General features: G+C 30.1%; 1 protein-coding gene across 1 annotated transcript in view; it reads left to right on the top strand.

Moving 5' to 3' along the window:
* The first annotated feature begins 85 nt into the window (after positions 1-85).
* Positions 86-23,095, top strand: part of LOC145328289 (uncharacterized) — a 52,546-nt gene continuing 29,536 nt past the window's right edge. Inside the window, exons 1-10 of the mRNA XM_080171913.1 lie at positions 86-169; positions 1,184-1,241; positions 3,166-3,258; positions 3,676-3,738; positions 5,444-5,520; positions 9,130-9,240; positions 9,787-9,847; positions 12,829-12,917; positions 15,468-15,534; positions 18,289-18,392. Coding sequence (XP_080028039.1) covers positions 90-169; positions 1,184-1,241; positions 3,166-3,258; positions 3,676-3,738; positions 5,444-5,520; positions 9,130-9,240; positions 9,787-9,847; positions 12,829-12,917; positions 15,468-15,534; positions 18,289-18,392 — 803 coding nt within the window. The 5' untranslated portion in view covers positions 86-89. The remainder of the gene's footprint in view (positions 170-1,183; positions 1,242-3,165; positions 3,259-3,675; positions 3,739-5,443; positions 5,521-9,129; positions 9,241-9,786; positions 9,848-12,828; positions 12,918-15,467; positions 15,535-18,288; positions 18,393-23,095) is intronic.

Consider the following 23,095-nt stretch of genomic DNA (forward strand, 5'->3'; position numbering starts at 1 on the left):
ATCCCCTCACATCCTACTTGTCAAATAAATTGACCAATAAATGACAGGGGAAGCTTTAGAATAAAGCCGCTAAACTGTCAGTACTGCCAATGATTCCTCTGCTGATTCTGATTGGTCAACTTGGATCCTCTCTCCTCTACTACAAAAGATCTGAAAGGGATCTATCTTTGTAAGTATTCTTATTGAATTACAAAAACGCTAAAAATCAAACAAAGTACCTTGTTGAGCATAAAAAACCTTCTTTATTTTAAAAAAATTTAAATTAGTGGGTATTTGTTTGTTTATCACTCCGAAATTACCTCAATACTCATTATTTTAATATATTTTAAAGTATTTAAAACGCCTTTTAATAAAAAAAACTCATTTTAAATGACTTTTTTCTAAATTGAATTTAAAATTAGTTACCATTTATATCCACTTTTTAAAAAATTCCTGTTCCTTTAGAAATATTTATTTTTTTCCTTGTTTAAAACTTTGCTTTATTTTTCAAAATAGTATTATAACACACTGCGTTCGAAGGTGCTTTGTGTCAGAACCTAAATTGGGACACAGTGCATTTCATTACCCTAGGTCAGGTAACTTCATTTCACTTTTCAATAAAATCTAAAATGCAGCCGTTTCAAGTTCAATTTTCACCCACTAGGAAGAAAAGCAAAGATTATTTATTTAAAATTTTGAACAATTTTGCTTTTATAAAGTTCTTCATAAAACAACTTCTGAAGTGAGTTGATTCATGGCCATTTTTATCAGTTGCTTTGCTAAGGTCACGGAAATTCAGACTGAAATAAATCATATATATAGAGGTTTTATGACAGAATTTTTAAAAGCAACGTTGTTCAAAATTTTAAATAATTAATCTTTGCTTTTCTTGTCATGATTATGCGGTAACTCCTATAGACGAAAATTGAACTTGAAATTTTCAAATCTAATTTTCTCAAAAACGGCTGCATTTTAGATTTTATTGAAAAGTGAAATGAAGTTACCTAACCTAGGGTAATGAAATGCACCATGTCCCAATTTAGGTTCTGACACTAAAGTCAAAGCACCTTCATACGCACTGTAATAAGCTTGTAACCTAGTGATGATTAGGGACATAATTATTCTTTTTTCATGTGGTATCTTTTATATTTTAGAGCGTTAGTTTAGTGTTCTTTTTCTTAATCTTCCACTTTGAAATACATAGGTTGAGAAGAGAGGTGCTAGTTGCTTTGGATATAGCTAAACTTGTTCAAATGTTACAGGTTAATTTCCTATTAGATTTTCTGTTTCAGGAATAATAGGGAATAGATAGAAATAGACACGTATCGATAATGCATATTTTATTTACTAAGTATATTTGCGATAACTTTTATTTAATGAAATCTTCCAATTTTTAACATGTACAAAACGGCCTGCTTAATTGCTTCAAGATCCATGTCAGATCTATATAGGAAATAAATGTCTATAAACGAGCTCAAGTTTTCCAAGGAATATTTGTTTAAAACTCATAGTGCTCCAATAATCCATAATAAACTCTCATTGCCCAGAACGATAAGACCCATTATTTTACTTTATTAAAAATAAATTCCTTTTTTTAATTTCATGTTGCTATTTACCTTATATCAATGTATTTAATTTCTAATCATAAAAAAGAAAATTTAGATTTATAATATAATAAATTTAAGAAAACTCTATTTTAGAAGAATTCGATTGTGGCGACACTTTGTGTGTTCAAATATTAAACTAAAATTGTAATCATCATCATTAACCCTTTGGTGATGGTAATGTAAAGAAAAAAATATAATTTAAAAAATCTTTTTAAAATCATTTAGATTATTAAATATTTACTTTCTTTTAGATAGTAATGCCGGGTGAGGAAAATAGATTTATTGAGAAATAGATATGCATATAGAAAACTAGCCAATAGGGAGATAATTATATCGAGCCAACTCTAGTACATTAATACAATCGACCTTTAATATCATGAAAAACATAATATTGCGCAGACCTTTGACATACCTTTGTTTGTTGTAATAAAGATTTCATATAAATTATATTAATTACAATTTTAAACCTAAATCATCTATACTACAAAAATTTTAAATAAACCTGTTTTTTTTGCTTGACGCACGAATATTCGCCGTCTAAATATTATCAAGGTTTCAAAAATATTAGAAAACAAGCAGTGTAGACATAATTCAATAAAAATAAGTAATTCTTATAATTTTTACACAGGCAAAAATATATTTTAATAAAAGAGGCCAAAAAACTGTCATTGCGTCAATAAATTTAATCCACTTGTCTAAAAAAGATTTAATATTAATCTCCTTTTGTATTTTACTATTTTACTCAAGTTTTCTATTTGATACTTTATATTTGAAGTTGTCAAATTAAAAAAAAAAAGGATTTAACCATAGGCGTAATAGGAAGGGATGGTATGCATATTTAAGTAAATAACTATATGAAATTCTACCCACGGGTGGGGACCTTGTACCGAATTTCAATTAGGTCTTTGAATATCAGTCGCTACAAAAGGAGAGAAAGCAATATTCTAGTAGACGAAAAAGGTCCCCACTACTAGGGCCAGGTAGTTGTCTGGATTTTGCATTTATACTTTTATATTATGAATTTTTTGAGGTATAAACAAAATATTTTCTCGGGAGGGTTGGGGAAAGCTAATAAATTGAGTTTTCGGCACTTTTCATCACCCTTATCTTAAAACACGTGCACGCCCTTGGATTTAACATATACAATTTTACAAGATTACTTATATTTATCAAGTGTTTCTAACTTGACCCTTCAACTTTTTGTTCTTTAGCTCAGAACAGGGACTCAGAACTTCTATCCTCCACCCTCCCCCCCCCCCCCTTCTCCCTGCGGGACTCTTTAACCCTTATTTCACCCTTTACAAACTAGATTTAAACTTACGTTTTTCCTTCAATAGTTTGTTTGTGGATGATGGGAGAACCATATATGGTCAGACTACAAACGGTTTTATTGCTCGACCTTTGTCTGATAAGTCCTTACTGTGCAGTGTGCATAGTAATGAGTTGCACATGTTTTTGGCCAAGGCATTCCCATTAAGAGAAGGTTTACTGAAAAGTATATGTTTCGATGCAAAAATCGGACACACAGACAGACATACATTATATTACTTTAATATTAGGCCATACTTGTTTTATATAGGAAGAAAGAGCGGCTGTAGCGTTGAACAATTTTCTATGGAACATGGAGGATCAAGTTCAGTCTGAGGAACAATCACAAGTTGGTCTAGGACAGGTGCTCTTATCAGGGAGTGAAAGGGGAGAATATAAGCATTCTATTCAAAACAAGCCATACGTCTAATAACACCGTTTATGATTCGGATAACAATGGACATATTATTACTTGGATCTTTCACCAGATTATAATTTTTCGAATAGAGTGAAACAATAAGCGTGCTAAGATAACGATAACCCCCATTCCACCCCCTCCTCTCTTACTGGATGAACGAACTGACCAATAAATCCCATGTGAACAAGCTAAATTGAAGACTATTTTCCCCTGTCATGATATCCACGTATATTCTACATCCATTCGGAAAACTGATGTTATAAAATGGTATTCCATGATGAATCTATATATTTTTTGAACTATTAATATTTAATTTCAATAAGCAAATAAAATGAAGACACAATTTTGAGACTTTTATTTTAGGAATTTATCAGAAATATATCCCAGATAACCAGCTCCCAGTTAGATGTGGATGATTTGAATAAGGTAATAGTTATTAGTCGCATCATATGATAAAAAGCTCTCAGCTGATGGATGATATGAATATGGTAAAAGTTTGGGATCTACTGCAGTTCACGGTAAAATATTGCTGGTAACGAATATTGCCAAAAATCTATGAATTTTAAAGGCTGCTAGCTGCCAAACGGCTGAACGTAATGATCATACCCGCACACCATTTTAAGCGGTATAAAAAGGCCTACAACAAATCTGGAATAGCCAAGATTCAATGATGCACAGGGAAAGCTTCACTGAAGAAAAACACTTAAAATAGGCCTTTTTCGCGCATTTCTCTGCACTGCGAGATAATTATGCATTATTGATTTATGTCTATTCCAGATTATTTGTAGGCCTTCTCATGCCGCTTAAAACAGTGTGCGGGCATGATCTGTACGTTCAGCCGTTTGGCAGCTAGCAGCTTTTAAAATTCTTAGATTTTTGGCAATATTCGTTACCAGCAATATTTTACCGTGAACTGCAGTAGAACCCAAGTTTGTTTAGCTACTTAAAAAGCTAAATTTTCTGCAATTAGAGTCTGTAAGATAATGCACATGTCTTAGCTCAATATTTTATGTTTGTCAGCTTTTATTGTAACTAGAAAGTTCTTTTTTTAGCAGAAGTAACTGTAAAAAATGGAATGATCTGAAAAAATGTATTATAAATTGAAAAGATTGCAAGCTTTTAAAATATAATATGACTATTATAATAAATATTTATTTAAAAAGTTTCAAAGGATTATACTTCTTTGTTTTAAAGATAGTTACATAATAATTAAAGCTAAAAATAAAATTATAATAACATGCAAACTATAATCTTTTGAAATTAAAAAAATAGATTATTGAAAATATCCTTTCAGCTATTGGTGTACTGCAAGTATACCTTTTGACAATAAAAAATATTTTTATTGCTTATTTTAGATTAGATTAGATTATAATGATAATATTAGTAGTAACATAAAAGGAAAGTGTATTACATCAGATTTACCATACTTATATACCATGTGATTATAATGTATAATTTTACAATATATCAATTCAGCTATCTATTTATCTATCTTTATAAATATTTATCTACACATCCAATGTATCTATTTAAGATTTGAACTTATTAATCAATGTAGCTACAGATACTGCTTCAAAAAGAGTTAAACCACATATATAATTTTTTCTTGCATCAATTTATTATTTACAAGTCTATCTATATATTCATCTATCTAGCTAACTTAAATGATTTACTTTTATCTATTTAGGCTCTGAATTTATCAACAATATTCTTCAATTTATTATCTACCAATCTATATATCTATTAATGTATTTATTATCAAATAATATACTATTTCTATATATTCTATCTATCTACCTAGGCTCTGAATTTATCAACTAAATTTGCAGCTACGGAAACAGCTTTAGAAGGATTTCAACATCTTCAACTATTGTTCTACTATGTCAATTTCTATCTATTTATCTATCTATCGAAAGTGACATTATACTATCTATATATCCTATCTAACTATCTAGGCTTTGAATTTATCCATCAGGTTTGCGGCTACAGACACAGCTTTAGAAGGAGTTCAACCATCTTCAACTATAGTTCTACCAAATATGTCAATTGATATAAATCAGTGTGTCTATCTATTTATCTATCTTTTAAAAGTGACATTATTCTGTCTATATATCCTATAATACCTACCTAGGCTTTGAATTTATCCACCAGATTTGCAGCTACAGATACAGCTTTAGAAGGAGTTGGAACATGGCCCAGCAAACTAGAGTTCGATACTAACAGGGTTGTTCATCTCTGACAAATAAAAAAATAATTTGGAAATTTCTGAGAGACAATGACAAAGTTGTATAATAACGTTTTCTTATTCGTTGGCTTAATAATTTTGAGACTTTTTGTGTGTCAATATTGCGGAAGTACCACAATTTGTCGGTTATTGTCTTATCCCTTTAGATCCTTGGGAAATTTCACTTACTAAATTAATAGGATGTTTGTCTGTCTATAAAACAATAAAATATTATTACCTAACAAAATAACTTATATAAGATTATTTAATACTTATATTTGCGGGAACTTTTGTTTTATGAAATCTTCCAATTTTTAACATTTACAAAACAGCCTGCTTGATTGCATCAAGATCCATGACAGATCTATATAGGAAATGAATGTCTATATATGAGCTCAAGTTTTCCAGGCATTAAATGTTTAAAACTCATAATGCTCCAATAATCTGTAATAAACTCTCATTTACCAGAACAATAAGACACATTATTTTACTGTATGAAGAATAAATTAATTTTTTTATTTAATGTTGCTATTTGAATTATATTAAAGTATTAAAGTTATATCCATAAAACAGAAAATTCAAATTTATAAAATAGTAAATAAAAGAAAGCTTAGTTTTAAAATAATTTGATACTAGCGATAGGTGCGTAATGTGGTCAGATATTGAAAAAATATTTAACAGTTAACTAAACATTTTAACCCTTTCAGGACAATAATTTGAAATAAAGAATATTTAGATCCTAAAATAGTTTAAAGAAAGAAATCGTCAGGGAGAATATAATGGAAGAATAGGATTAATAGTCAGAATTCAGATAACCAAAAGAAAGAAAATTAAACATTAACCCATTAGTGCTGAGCGCCACTTTTATGGGCCGATCGAGCTGAAAATTTCAGGGAAGCTTTATAATGGTCAAAACGGAATTCCAATTTTTTTGTTTTGCTCTAGTGGCGTGCACAGGAAAGTTGCAAAAAAAACCCGGTTCGGCATGGCCATAAATGCACAACGGGTATTTTGACCCATTTTGGGTGGTTTTCTGCCGGCATTAAAAGCCATTTTCCTAAATACCCAGTTATTTCAACAAAAAAATGAAAAATGTCATTTTTGAACGCCCAAAGTGAGATGAACACGTTTTAGAACTTTGATACGATCCGTAATTGAAAACTACACAACCTCATGTAATCTTTTGGGCTACAAGTAATATACAAAGCAATTTATTTCAAATTTAGTGTTTCGGTCGGTTTCGGCCTCCATTTCGGGTAAAAAAGCCCGTTTGTCGAAGTTTTAAAACCTGACATACACAAAAAAGAACATATAAAAATTGGATGATACATATCAGAAAAAGAGCATAAAACTATTGGAGGACACATATAGAGATTACTAGAGTAAACTGATTAGGGTGGCTCAAGAATAATAAATCATAAAAAAATATTTAATGGTTGAAAAGTTAAAACTGGGTAATAAAACCAAAAACCAAAACCGAGCTGGGTTTTAAAACTGTCAGGTATTTATGGCCATGCCGAACTGGGTCCTAATAAGGCGTAAAAAAAACGATAAAAAAATCACATAAAAAATGATAATTTGAATAAAACGAATTCACAAATAGATGTACTTGTCAATAGACATTAGATTTCACAAAAAAAATCAGCAACTTAACTATAAAAACAAAAAAGTTATTAATGTTTTGCGAAAGCACCTGTTTTTTCGCGGCAGATCCATATTATCTATATCATAGATCCATATCTGAGACTTCTCTTCGGGGACAATAGATAAAGAACGGAGTAAAGGGGAGGCTCACAAAAGGATGATGAAATTTGAAGACTGGAAACCGTTGTTTTTTTCCATTTTTCGGAACCGGGTTTTAATACCCGGTTTGTCACTAATGGGTTAAATAAACCTAGCCAATAGCGAGCCCAACTCTAGTATTTTTATATAGGCCAAGGGAATAGTGATTTTTCATTTTTTTTCTGGTTTCTGTAGTTTGATAAACTCATAAGTGAAAATCATTATTATTTGATGTTCGTCTAGCTGTCTGACACTAAAAAGTTGGATCATTTCCAGGTAAAAAAAGGCCTCGGAATTTATTGACTTCAAACTTTGGGTACTTTTATAAAATCTTCATGGGTTGGTTTGAAATAACCAGTGGCCAAAATTTTGAACAATTAATATTAATTTACAGAATTGGGTAATTTTATTTATCATTACTTGGATGTACACTTATACATTGATTAATGCCTTTTCCCTAAATAAACATTTCTTGGGAATTGTTATGAATGCTATTTTTAGGGTAAGAACATAAACCGGATAATCCAAATAAAGTTATGTTTATCAAGCATTTTCTTAAAGCATATCATTGTCCATATTCTTTGTAGTACTGCTACTCTATGATTAAGATATGTCCATCAGTTTGCATGTCCGTTGGCTATTCCTTTTTAAAAGCTAAGCTTTTCTAAAGTTATAGTCGGCCAGTTCGTCCGCAACGGATAGCTTTTCTCGTTAATTTAAGCAATTTAGAATTGTCCTATTGACACAAATAATATTTTGTAGAATATTTTGTTTTTATTCCTGGGTATAAAAAAAACTCATAAGACTGCGCTAGACAGATAATTGATATTGATTTTCTCTGTGAGTAAAAATTGTAAAACAAAACATTCATATTTTTGCATAATTTACTTTCCAGTATGGCTTTAAAACCGATTGATATCCGCTGGATTAGAACCAGTTATTAGCCATACCGAAAAATCATGAATAGCACCGTATTACAGAAATTTATATATTAAAATAAAAATCATAAAATTAAAAACAAATTAGTTAGCTCGGGCCTTTGGCGTCTCGGGACCAACAAAACTGGTTTAATTATTATATTTTAAAATTTTAATATCCACGGAAAGCTGTCTATAATACGATGCGATAGATAAATATTTCATAAGAAATACGATGTAATATATCTAAATTAAATCAAATTAAGAAGAAGAAAAAAAAGGGTACAAAATATTTTTGCGCATTTTGCTCTTGAATCTTTATGATACTTTAGTTTTCAGTTTAACATTGATAAAAGCAAACATGATTACATCTAAAATAAGTGAGTTTTATTAGGAAGGCTACTATATAATGGTCTATATAACGTACAACTAGAAACATACTTACATAGGCCGGATTTTACTTTCTTTTTGCTGAATACGCCAAAGAAAAATCTTTGTTTTTATTTGGAGTCAACTGGAGTCAGTTTCAATAGAAATATTCTAGACACTGCTGGAAACATCTACGATATTTTATTAAAACTATCGAGTATAGTCCCTTTCGTAGCAACGCCTCTTAAGGGGCGTGTCGTCGTATTTTCACAGTAGCATTTCCCCTATTTCTAGCCCCTGTGGTGGGCTCTAATCCTGCGGGGCCAATAGCCTAACCCTGCGGGCAATCACCTAACCAAATTTAACCTAACCTAACCTAAAATAACCTTTAAAACTAATGCTAAAATACGACGAAACGCCCCATAAGAGGCGTTGCCGTGAAAGGAACTATACCCAAACTATGTAATGAAAATATGTTTAAAATAAATAATAAAATAATATTTTGATATTGGTGAACACTAAAAGTAGTTGGCCAGGCGATTTCTTCAAGTCCAAACTCTCATTCCAAATCAAGCACGGGGTATTTAGGAGTAATCTCAAGACTGGAGAGAAAACTATATTTCAAGTGCTGAAATGGTAATTACTTTTTTTAGTCTGGATCATGTAAACATATGTGTTTTTTTTGTTGTTGAGGGGGGGGGGGTGGTTGGTATATGGTGTTGTAACCGTTTAGAAAAAGAGTTTAGGTTGGCTTAAGTTTACTTTAGGGTTTACTATAGCTTGTTTGAATTAGAACAATATACAGTGATCAGCTTTGCGCACGATTTAGGCTTACAGTAAGAGACACTGGTTAGGGTTTAGTGGTTAGACTTGCGCAAGGTTTTAGCTTCCAAAAAGAGATATTGGCTTGCATATATGACCGAGATCTGATTTAAGTAACATATATTTTACTTTCTTCAGTCAAAATTATTTTCTTCCTAATTTTCAACTTTTTTCTTTGATAATAACAATTTATTGTAATAAAATATCTTTAAAAAAATTTTCAGAAAATGCAAAACATTTCAAATAGAAAGTTTAGGCCTAATGTTACCTACTTCTCCAAGATAAACATACCCAGTACATATACATGGTTAATTTTGATTAATGTATTATTAAAGGAAACCTTAATTGTATAACTTTCAGGTATGATTATATAAATTCGTTCATACTGGACTACATAGCATATTCTATACATGTGTCGGAGGTAATTACTACATTTAAACAAGGATAAAAAGTTCCAAAGTTAGCGCAGCAATGGCAATATTTCAGCCTATCTTTTAGTTTATCAAGGGAGATATGGAACATTGTAATGTATATTACACTGGTACCCAACCCAATTGCAAAACAAATTGGGTGACTATGTTGAATTTCAATTGGTTGGTTCAAACTGGAATTTCAACCGATGAGTATCTTTCCACTTTGGCCTATCCCTACGGGGCAAAATCTGTTGCAGCCTAATCCTGCAAAGGTGACCAATACACAATATAAACTAATCTAAGATAACTTATAGTAATTAACCCTTAACGGTCTGGGGGGGGGGGGTTGAACGCCCCCCCCCCACTCCGGTTTTCTCTATCTCATTTTCTGTGTGTGAAAGATAAAGAGCCCATCTGCGTGACTTTTTAAGTATGGGTATGACACATAACTGAGAGTTGGAATTTTTTGAACATCTCAATCCTGGCGGGCACAGGATGCCAGCAAACCTGGCAGGGTCATCCAGGTAAAGAGCAAAAATATTTTGAACGTTGAACGCCCCCCCCCCCCCCGACCGATTAAGGTGCGGCTGGGGCCCGACTGTAAAGGGTCAACAAACAAACTAATACTTCCCCCCATCTCCCCTATTTTACAATTATTTCAAAATAAGGAGGGGTGGAATCATATGTTCTCCACCAGGGATAAGGGATGGGAAACGTAGGAAAATATTATTTCAGGCCTATTTCAAGCCTAGGCCTATTTCTAGCCTAATAAACCAGTTTTGGGATGGCGCAGTGCTTCGTATAAAACGCTAATAAAAAAGCTGTGTGTGTGTGTGTAGATAAAGTATAGAATCAAATTCAGGTAGCTAGTTTAAAGTAAAAAACATAACTTTTTATAAACCTATATATTAATGGCTTTTGTTAAAATGAAGTTTTTTCTCTCCCAAATTTTTTTTATCTTTTACTTTGGTAATTTGAACTGTCAGAAAGCTATCGTTGGGTTTCATTCAGACAGATTTTAGTTTGTATTATTTGCATTTTTATTAATGAGTAAAAATTTTATTTGAAAATTTCATTGCTAATTAAAATTCAAAATAAATAAATTAATATGCACTTGGGTAACATTCTATCAACTATTCTTTGTAGTGATATTATGTAGTGATATATTTGTACTGTGTTTTATTGTGTATTGTACATATATTAGGGTTAAAGTGTTGTACCAATTCCGTATTAAATTTTTAAAATTCAAAATACAACATCTAATTTATAAACTACCAAATGAAAATTCGTAGCTACCTCCTTTCCAAAAAATAATCCCGTTATTTTTGTTTTTTCTATATGGCCCTTTTTTAATGTTTAACTCTAAGCAGATTTAATAATTAAGCTAATGTGATCTAACACCATTTATATTTATTTTTTAGTAGCAGACGAAATCATTATTTTTCCCAGAATTGTCTGCTTCTAAAATTTTCGCCAATTGGTGATTGGTTGTTAAAAACAGGCCGATTCTTATTGGTTTAGAGCTATAGCTACTTGGGAGCGTCCGCCAGTTTGATAGTAATTTGTAATAGTTACAATATCCCTTTAGAATCTAGGCCGGGACCTAATTAATGGCCAGGTTTCCTATCCCCTATCCCTGTTCTCCACTAAGCACTTTGATGGATAACTCTATTTAATTCTCAAATATAGTACACATTTGAAATAAAAATACAGATTAAAGGGAGATATTCCATTACAGAGAGGTTTCTCTTTCAATAATCTCGTATGTTACATACTATAACTGCATAATTTTACAACCATGATTTTCACAAATTTCATTATAAACGCCTACACAAAAATATTTGGTAATTCAAATGTTACATTTATCGGTTATTCACCTTTTTTACCCAAGTATATATATAAATTCAGCTTATAGTAGTCACAAAAAGCTCTAGTATAAATTGCCAGATCGGACATAGGTAATAAAATTAAAAGTAGATGGTGTATCAGAGTCACCCCTCCCCATACCCCCCCCCCCCCCACCTACTTTGAGTTAACCCATAAGTCTCTAGGGGCGTATACGTGTCTATAAAGTTATAAAAGTAACAATTTTTGAAGCATATCTATTTAACGAAATCTAAAATATTGATTTCCCTTCATATTTATAAACATAGTTGTCATTTTAGCTTATTTAAAAAAATATTCATCATATTTTTTTTATTTTAATGTTAAAAAATGCAAATTAATTAATCTCAACAACAAACACAAGTTCCTTCTGAATGGACGTGATTTTTCAAAAATGTTCAGAACACTACAGAAAAATTATATAAACAATCAATTAAAAACAATAAGAGCTTTTTCAAAATTAATCTACTCTATCTACGTATTTTTGAATATATAAATATCTGTTTTGAAGCACAGTTACTATAAAATACGAACCTTTTGTTCGCTCAAATTAATATTTGTAAAAAAATACAATTTTTAATTTTGAAAAGCTTTTTTTATTAATTAGGAATCCACCAAACATGCAAAAAAAAGTTATTTCCTCTTTTTGTTAAGCTTATTGGTGGTGAAGTTATTCTAAAATTAGGTTATAACTGCTCATATGTCACTCTTTCAGAGAAAGTTATATACTATATGTGTTTTATTACTTGTACTAACTTTCTGCTTATATTATAAATAACAGTTTACTGTTCTATTTCCATCCAACTTAAAATGCCATGCTACTTATGAGCATTAATAACCTTACCAATATTTTTTTTTTCATTTTAAATTCTACTTAATTATGAATGAAATGTAAGTTAAAAATGAATATATTATTACTTGGATGTTACACCAGTTGTTTATGTTCTCTAATAAAGTGAAACTAGTAGCAGGCTAAGATAACGATAATCCCTAATCCACCCATTTCCCTTCTACTGGAAGAACTGAACAATAAACGTGTTTCCAAAATAAAATGATGACAATTTCTCCCCTGTCATAATATCCACGTATATTGTATTTCTACTAGGTTGGAGGATTTTATTGGTACATAATTGCTCTGCAAGATCTGCTACGTGCTACAGAATACACTGGGGCTAGTGGCGTCTATGCTATCAGGTAGAAAGTTGCATTTGTTATGCTTTCACACAAATAACCTGGTTGAACACTTAAACACCACACCCTTGTTTAAAAAGGGGAGGTAGTTTTTTGTTTGTATATTTATTTCTTTTAGGTCAGGATAGGTTATGTTATATTAGGTAGCCTCTCGCAGGGATTTAACTAACTCCCTCCCTTCTTTTTCTTAATTTATAAAACAAAATAAGGGGATTGCTTGGCACTATGCAAAGAAATTATTTCAGAGATAGAAAATTGTTTATATAAATACTAGCGGCTTTACCCCTTGCCTCTTTTTGAGGGGTTAGAGGTCTCCAACCCACCAAGAAAAAGGCATAGAACCACAAAAGGACCAGTAATTATATTCCCGAAGAGTGGAGTTCTATAGGTTCAGCGGTTACTGAGACATTAAGCTTCAGACTATTATATATATGATTGTTAGTCTATAACTGCTTGATAAATTATCTTAGCTATTTGTTTCTAAAGTTCAAACAGAATATGGTAAACTAAAGAAGGTGTATCAACTTTTTCACTTTTTATTTAAGATAGCTAGCCGGTTCTTTTAGTAAGTAGAAGATGTAAAATTTTTCATAGAATTCAGATATGCAATCGTTTTTTTTGTAGACCTCTTATTTTTAAAGTAATTTAATTTTTTTTTTTAAATTAAGTCGATTTTAAGGTACTAAAATGCAACAAAAAAAAGAAAGAAAATGGCCATTATGAACAAAAATAGTAAGATCTTTAATTTGACACCTTACTTTTTCAATCCTGTCAAGTAATTATTGAAAAAAAAACGATTGTTTTAAACCCATGAGAATAAAAATTTTGAACCAAATTTTATCATTACCAAGGCATAAGAAATAGGCATTATATATATTGTTAGAATGAGAAAAATATTACAAATCCATTCTAAGCAAAATTGAAATAAAAAGTTTACAATATAGTTTATAAACTACAATAAAAGGAATTATATGAAAATATTATTTTATATTATACAGGCAACCACCTTATTTTTTGAATTGAGAATAGAAATGGGAAGAGGGTAAAGAGGGGGTAACTAGGGGATGACGAAAGTGTTGCCTGTACAACAAAATACAATAGGCCATTTTTTCATTTTGTATTTTTTTACTTTTTTTCAATTTTGCTTACAATGGATTCGTAATATTTTTCTGATTCTAAAGGTATATATGAACCCATATTTTTTTTTACCTGTGAAATGATAAAATTAAGTTCAAAGTTTTTATTCTCGTGGGTTTAAAAAAATAAATTTTTTCAATAATTACATGACAAAATTTAAAAAGTAAGGTTTCAAATTAAAGATCTTACTATTTTTGTTCATAATGGCCATTTTTTTCCTTTTTTTTGTTGCCTTTTAGTACCTTAAAATCGACTAAATTTTTTTTTTTAAACTTAAATTACTTGAAAAATAAGAGGTCTACAAAAAAAACCGATTGCATATCTGAATTCTATGAAAAATTTTACATCTACTACTTACTAAAAGAACCGGCTAGCTATCTTAAATAAGAAGTGAAAAAGTTGATACACCTTCTTTAAGATAAAAGGAAACCTTGAAAATTGGGTAAAATCGAAGTAAAAGAAAAATTTGCATGTATTCTTTTACAGAGAGAGTGGGGGAAAATGGACTGTTTATTGCACTAGTCCCCAAAGTTTTATAAGAACGTTCTCTTATTCGTTGGCTTGATAATTTTAAGGACTTTAGTGATTTTTGATTGGCTTAATCTTTAAATTGGGTGTTTAAACCTTTTAACCACTAATTTTTATTACTGGAGGGGTAATTTTGTGCAACACCATTGCGGATGTAAATCAATATATCAGCCATTGCCTTATCCCTTTAGATCCCTGATTCTTTTATATACTATGTGTTATTTCCTTAGAGTAATTGAAATAAAATTGAGTATTGTTTACAACTTCGTCTCTATTTATTGCATTTTTTTGCATTACAAAAATGTTTAAATATTTGTAGTAGTATTTACTATTTTTATTTCTATTGGCTTACAATACAAAGCTTATTGAACCTTATTCTAGTGAATTTTAATTATATTAGTTTATAGTGTCTAACTGTCTTGAATTTCAAATAAAATAAGAGTTTAATGCCCTTAAACTATTTGGATAGAATAAGTTTTTAAATGGTTTTGTAATTAAAGTGCATTTATTCAATTTTAAACCGTATGTAATTGTTTTTAATTTTTTTTTGCATTTTTTCAGACGAAGTTTTTTTTTAATGAGATAAAATCTATCTAACTATTAGAATAATTTTAATTTTAAATATTTCTTTATGACCTTAAGTAACCTCTATATGTTGCCCTCCCCTAGACCCTAGGTTTGAAGCAACTATCCTATGATATAAAGTAGAACGGTGTTTATGTCTGAAAACAGAGATCTCCGAAATTACTTGTTTAATTAAGTTGTTCTTATTAGGCAAGATTTATAAATGTCTCAGAGTGGTTTCAGGCAAGTTTCCTAACCCTTCCCCCAAAGTTTAGAAACATAGTAACCCTTCTTATGTCAAGAAAAAATATTTTTTTTTGTCAGGTATTATGTGAGTGGAAACCTTACAGCAGATAACCATAGAAGCTACTGTATTCTCGATTCTTTACAGGTAAAGATATATATACATATATATTAATACAATATATTAACCCTTAATGGTCTAATAGGAACTGAGATAATAGGGGGGGGGGGGCGTTGACGCCCCCCCCCCCCCAACCGATTAAGGTGCGGCAAGGGGCCCGACTGTAAAGGGTTAATAAAACTAGGATGACAATCATGAAATACTAAGTAGTAAGGTTTATTGTATGAAGCTTAAGATCTGGCAAACTCCTGGTTCAAATGCATTGCATGTTTTATGGAACATTAGTAAATGTAAAAGTTAGGTTTAAAGCTATTTGCCTCCATCGCCCTCCCCTAGAGTCTAGGGTCGAAGCAACTAGTATTTAAAAAGTGATGCTATAAATCAAAAAGGAAGGACAAACGACAATAACTTTTGTAAACGGTCAGAACTTAATAAGCCGCACATTGACATCGCTTCATAAGGTGCGATTATTTTATATAGCCCCTTCAAGGGGCGATGTCATCGCCTTTTATCATATGGGGCTATGTGAAAGCCCCTCTTGAGAGGCGATATTAACGCCGCTTAAGATAAGAGGCTATGTTATAGCCCCTTCATGGCCTCTTAATAGCTCCTTTGAAGAGGCGTTCATATAGCCTCTTACAATAAGAGGCTATGCTATAGCTCCTTGATAGCCCCTCCATCGCCCCTTCTCCTAATTTATCTCCTAATTTATATTACATCACACCTTGATGGCCCCTCCATCGCCATAGCTCTTTATAGCTCCTCATCTTAATCTATATGACATAGCCCCTTCATCGCCTCTCCATCGCCCCTTCATAGCCCCTTACCTTAATTTAATTAATAAATTAAGGTAAGGAGCTATATAGGGGCGATGGAGAGACGATAGAAGGTTAATTAAATAGCCCCTTAGGATAAGAAACGATATCATATCCCCTCTAAAAGGGGCGATAAAGGATCATTATATCGCCTCTTAGGACAAGGGGCTATTAAATCGCCCCTTTCAAGGAGCCATTACATCGACCCTTGTCATAAGGGGCGATCAATGAAAATAATCGCCTCATATGATGCAATGTCACCAAAGGGACTATTACCCAAATCTTATATGTAAGGTTTTAATTTCGACATTATTAACACGTTTATTTTCATTTATTTAGGGGGGGGGGGGTCATGAACCAAAATGTACCTTTAGACAGAGTAAAGACTAATTAAATATTCATTTTTTAATATCATCTATTTTAATCTTGAGATTAAATCGTCATAAAGCATATATTGAAAATAGCAAAGATTCTCTATTTCAAAACCTGTCAATTACCTAGTACAAGGCTTTTTTCCCGTCCATAACATTTTAATGTCTGGTCCAACAATCATAGATTTTTATGATTTTTATGAATTAAGTTTTACCTAAATATTTTTACTAGTTATGGCTGCGCTACTTAAAAATGCAAATGTCATTCCATTGCAAAAAACGCGATATTGGGTTTGTTAAAATATCCATTTATTTGGCATTTTTCAAGAATGTCAAGCGTGGGAAAATTTTTAGAATGTGGGAACCATTTATTTTGATTTAAATGGTACATATGATTTTCATTTAAATTCATTTTTTGGACCCGTGAGAAAATTTTTTTAACGTGAGAACTATTTAATTTTCATTGAATTTCATTTTTTGGAAGTGTGGGAAAAAACGGGAGAAAAAATATGTTTTAATATAAAGAAATGTTCTATCAGTTTCAAACCGTTTTCATTCGATAGATCATACTGACTTTGGAAAAACTGTCAGACCGATTTTTGAAATTCAATCTGTGAAAAAAGATATTCAAGTTTTAATTTTTTGTTTTGAAAATATTATTTTACATGTATTGACGCCATCTTGGATTATGATAATTTTTTTTTGTTAGAAGATTTTTTTCCTAAAATATTTTTAAAAAATTAACTTTTTACAATAAAAAATCTTTGAACTTAAATTGACCAATAATTCAAAGATTTTTTCTCTTTGATTTGGAAGATTTTTTATGATTTTTATTTTTAAAATAAAAACACAACAGTGAAAAAAATGAAAATTAAATGAAAAAAGTTTTATGATTTTATACAAGAAATTATTTGCTAACATCACCTTTTTGTTGCAATAGAATGTTATTTAAGCTAACAAAATTTAGCATAAATGGATATTTAAATCCCTCGGTATTAAATGATGAGCTAACGCTCGATCATTTAATACCTTGGGATTTAAATATCCATTTATGCTAAATTTTGTTTGCTTAAATAACTCATTGTTTATCTATCTTTTGATTAATTTTCTCCATAATTTGCAATTAAGATTGTTAACTTTTTCTAACAATTGTGAAGTTTTTATTTATTTTTTTACGTCAAAATCAAAATCGTTTTCTGTTCACTTTATTTATATGAATATTTAGAAACAATGTTTTAAGCGAAGCTTCTCTATACAAAAGTTTTAAAGAGTAAAAATAAAATAATGTCCTGACACTCTAGAAGTGTTACTTACTCTTTGCTTGTCAAACTGATTAATTTTAAGGACTTCGCTTTTAAGGATGTTGGCATCATAATTTTATTTTAATTTGCAAAGCTTCTCTATATTTAAAAATCTCCGTCCCTCCGTAAGACACGAACAGGGAGAAACGTAATTTTCTTAGCTAAAACTCAAGATACACGGCTGAAACATTTTGTCAACATATCCATCAATAAGGAGCATAATCAACTATAAAAACATCCATGGCGGTCGGACTGCTTTTTTGCAGGTTTTTGGCTACTTTATATTATATTTAGGAAGAATATCTGCATCAGACATACAACTCTATGCCAGATATAACCCAGAAACTATACCAGATTATTGCTGAGAAAGACATACACTGGAATATTTACAATGACAGGTAAGATTAATTTGATGATAATCTTTCAGAAAACTTTTGTTGTAATTTTTCGATATCTAACTAAATATCATGAAATAGAATCTGAGGATCAGAAAGATTTACAATATGAATATTTCTTAAAACGTTAACAATCCAATCAAAATATAATAAATATTCATTATTAAATAGGTTGAATATATTTTGGACATATTCATTTTTTTGGTGTGGGGCATGATTTCCATAGAGGCACTACTTGGCACCTCATTGGTCTAATGATTTTTTTACAATTAGTGGTGGAATTCTATGTTTGTGAAAATAAATATAACATAATAGCTATGAAATGTGTTAATTTATGTACTTTAGACCTAAGCAAAGCTTTTAATGATTAAAAATTCATAATGGTATTTAGGTTTTTTTCTGACCTTTTAAGAATTATCAGAAAGTCTGTATGTCCATTTTAAACATGATGATATTCATAGACATTATAAGATCATCCCATTGACTTTATTTTTCAAATATAAATATCCAGGTATAATATGTAGGATATTATAAGCGAGGCATCTCTATAATCAAGTCTTAAATCAAGCATCCTGTATTTATGTAATTTCAGAATAGAATAATTTGGAACTTTTTTTCGAATTTCTAAACAATGCTGAATATCAAATGTATTGTTACCATATCTGTAAATGTGAATTTATCTGATTGTTTAATCTTTGATTTTTATGGATGTTGTCATCCTTTTTATTGACATGTTTTAGTATCAAATAATTAGAAATTATAAAATCTTCAAATAAGAATGAAAAAATCTTCCAAACCTTTAAACCTACACTTGATTTATGAGAATAAGTCTATGAAATTGGCAAAGTTTTGTGGTGAATAATGGTTTCAAATAACTTTAAAGATGGTTTAACTTTCTTAGATTAGTAAAGAGATAGATTACTATTGGTCATGGTATTTTATAGAAATAGCATTTATAAGATTTATTAACCTTTAGCATTTTTTCAGAATTATAAATTATATCATGTAAAGGACGTTAGTTTGGATGAAATTGGTCTCTTGTAGTTTTAGTTATAAGAAATCATCATGGCGATAGGACAATTCTAAGAACTTTTTATTACGGACGTACCAACACCGACTATAACTGTATAAAAGCTTAGCTTTAAAAAATGAAATATCTTCTTAGTAAGATTAAAGGTTAAGGAATATAAAGTTAATTCTTTGCATATGTTACTATCTCAGTTTAGCTTTCCAACATTTGGTTTGCATTCTCCACACTTGCGGTGATATTTTCACATTATTTCATTCAGAAATAATTTTCCAGTATGGCTTCGAAACCGATTAATATCTGCTGGGTTAGTACTGGTTCTTCGCCTTACTTAAAAATCATGTATCGCATTGTATTATAGCAAGCTTTCTACGAATATTTAAACAAAACTGGTTTTAATCTTATAATCTTTTATCTCAATATCTGCAAAAAGCTATCTATGATACTTTGCAATAAATAAATATTGCAATTTAAAAAAAAAATAATTAATTTCTTAATCTTTAAAATATTACAATATCTTACAAATTATAGAGTAATTTGATCGTAGCCCTGGATGTAGACAGCTATTCATTGTGGTCAAATAATGCTCTGAATTATAAAAATTAACTAAAATCTAAAAAAATCTAAAAGCCAATCCATTAGAAATTCTGACTATCTAGGGTAATTTATGTTTGACATTATAGGGTGAAAATATGGTTTTAGCGTGAGACGTCAAAATATTTTTTTTTGTGAATTCTAAGATTCTGGTTTTATTGGGGATTGAAATACTGTTATAAAAAAACGATGAAGAGAAAGTTAAGAATTTTCATTAAAACCTATCTGTCGGTCATATTACCCAGCTTTAAAATAAGCCGCAGCTACTCGGAACTAATTTCTTATAAAATATTTATAATACAAAGTAAAACGATGAATGTCCGTCCAGCTGTCGTCTGTCTGTCTGAAGCTTAAGATCTTTGTAATCACTGAAACTGACTAGCCTTTACTCTTCAGGTAACATAGATACTGGTCCTGCGATGGCTTCAAATCATTTTGTTGGGGTGTTGAACATCTCCTGATTTTTGCTCACATGGGGCGAAGCCACATATCTTACACAAGAATCGAATTCGCCTAACAAAATATTTAAACTGTTAATTTTGAATTTTTCTGCTTAGTAATCTTATATATTTAAATTTTAAAGTTAAATTTCTAATTTAGAAATTAAATAATCAGCAAAATTTGAGAACAATTTAAAATACCCGAAACACTTTAAATTAAAGTATTTGTAAAAAAGCTTACATAAATAGCTATGAGGATGAATATAAATGAAAATCTACCACAAATATATATTCAATGAGTTAGGTGAAAAAGAATTTTGTCTGTAACGGAGGTTATTACTATTAATTGAAACAATATGGTTCTCCTTGTGTCTTGTTCTTATGTCCAGGAAAGGTTTATAATTATTTTGTGGAAGGGTACCACCATTTTAAAAGATACACACTTTTCCTCAACAGTTTAGCGGATTTAAAACCAACACGCAACAAGCGGTCAATGGATCCTATAAATAGACATATTTGCTAAATCAAAACTGGTTTTACCTAAATTGTATCTGTTCCTTCTTCAGGATTATAGAATTTCAAAGATTTTAACTAAAAATGTGCGATGATTTGACTTTAAAATAGCATTTAATCTTAATGTTCATGACTTGTTAATATAAGTTTGTCATATTTGTTGAGGTTTTAAAACAATATTTCTATAGACAATTCAACAATGCATATTTAGGATTTATAACAATGGTTATTTTAGGCATTATTAGTGATATAAAAAGTCATATCAAAAGTACTTTTTATATATTAATTCTAATTGTTTAGATACTTAAAATATAAAAGTTTAGAATATAAAAGTACAAGAGTCAAAGCAAAATTGTAAGTAAATTTGTTAAAAAAAACTGCTTGATACAGGATAATGTTTATGGACATACTTACATTTTTAGGACTTGATTATAGAGTTGCTTCGCTTATAATATTATACTTTGTTGTCCCAGGAATCTAGATACCAAAAATCAGATCAAACGGATAATTAGATCACATAAAAATTTGTTGTTAAATTTGTTGTTAAGTTATCAACATGTTTTAAATGAACGTACGGACATTCTGGTAATGATTATAGAGTTGCTACGCTTTCTAAATCGTACCAAACTACTACAGGAATGATCATGCAAAGTTTGAAATCGATAGGACAATTCTAACATGCCTAAATTAACGAAACAAACTATCTATCTAGAAAAGCTTCGCATTTAATAATTATAGAAAAGCTTTGCTTTTAAAAAGTAAGTAAGTTAATATATGACGCAAAATGTTTCATTAAAAACATTATTTTAAAAATATATACTTAAATTTTAAACTTTTAAAATTTTATATAAATTGAATTAAATTTGGCAAAAATGTTATAATGATCCTCTGATATGTACTGATATGTCTGTAGCTTAAGATTTCGATAGCTGATTAAATTCTACACTTCATTAAAGCTTCACATAGGTCCCAGGATGGGTTCAAGCTATTGAATTTTAGATTTAAGTCTTTGAATGATTTTATGCCTTACCCCTTAGAAAACAGACCAACTAGATGCAGGGGCATAATCGCTATTTTTTATATTGAGCTAGTATATCTTAATTAAACACCAAATTATTGTCTTGTGTATTTAAGATTATTTAGCAATTGAAAACAATTATTATTTAATTTTGTATCTTATTTAAGACATGGCAAAACCTTTTTCAAAATGTGATCATAATCTAAATAGGTCAAAGATTTTGGTCCTTGTTGATCTATATTATATTTTTTTTACGTTAACAAACTAATAAAGGTTTTCTATATTTATTGTTCGTCTGTCAGTCCATAAAGGATAGATCTTATCGTTAACTTAGGCATTTTATAATTGTCCTATTGATTTTTTACTTGGCATGGTTGGTTATTTCTGTAGTAGTAAGGTACGATTTAGAAAGCATAGCAATTCTACAATCGTTGTCTATTTATAAAAAGTTGATTTGAAACATTTTTATATTCCTACTACAAAAAGGTAAAATGTTATAAACAAAGCATATCAAAAATGTAGGAATGTCCTTAAACAGTATCCTATATTTTGCAACAAATTTACTTACATTTTTTTAGACTTATACATATATATTTGGTTATTCAGTTATGACACTCTACAATTGTTAATGTTTTTTTGTCCTACCCTTTCATAGATTCACTTTTATGGAAATTGTCATCCTTGTTATTCATTAATGTATAATGAACTATTAAGTTGTTAACTAATTTGACTAGGTATACTTATTAATAACAGTCCTTTGATATAATCAACTAAACATAAACAATCTATTGTTTATGTGGTTGATAACTCTATACTATCGTGTCTTTTTTACATACAAAATTAGAGTGTCAATGCTGATTGTTTCTATATAAACAAGGATGACAACATCTATAAAAGCGAAGCTATGAAACCGTAGGACAAACTGACATTATCATTGAGCAGTTTAAAAAGTGAATAATCAGAATATAAAGTTATAAAAGTCGGACCAAATGTGTAAGTAAATTTGTTTAATTGTTTGTAATTAAAAAAACTGTTTAAATACAGGATAATGTTTAAGGACATAATTACATTTTAGGACTTGATTATAAAGATGCTTTGCTTTAAACATTGAACT

Source organism: Acartia tonsa, chromosome 9 (genome assembly GCF_053477335.1).
Source record: "Acartia tonsa isolate MP-2025a chromosome 9, ASM5347733v1, whole genome shotgun sequence".
Lineage (NCBI taxonomy): Eukaryota > Metazoa > Arthropoda > Copepoda > Calanoida > Acartiidae > Acartia > Acartia tonsa.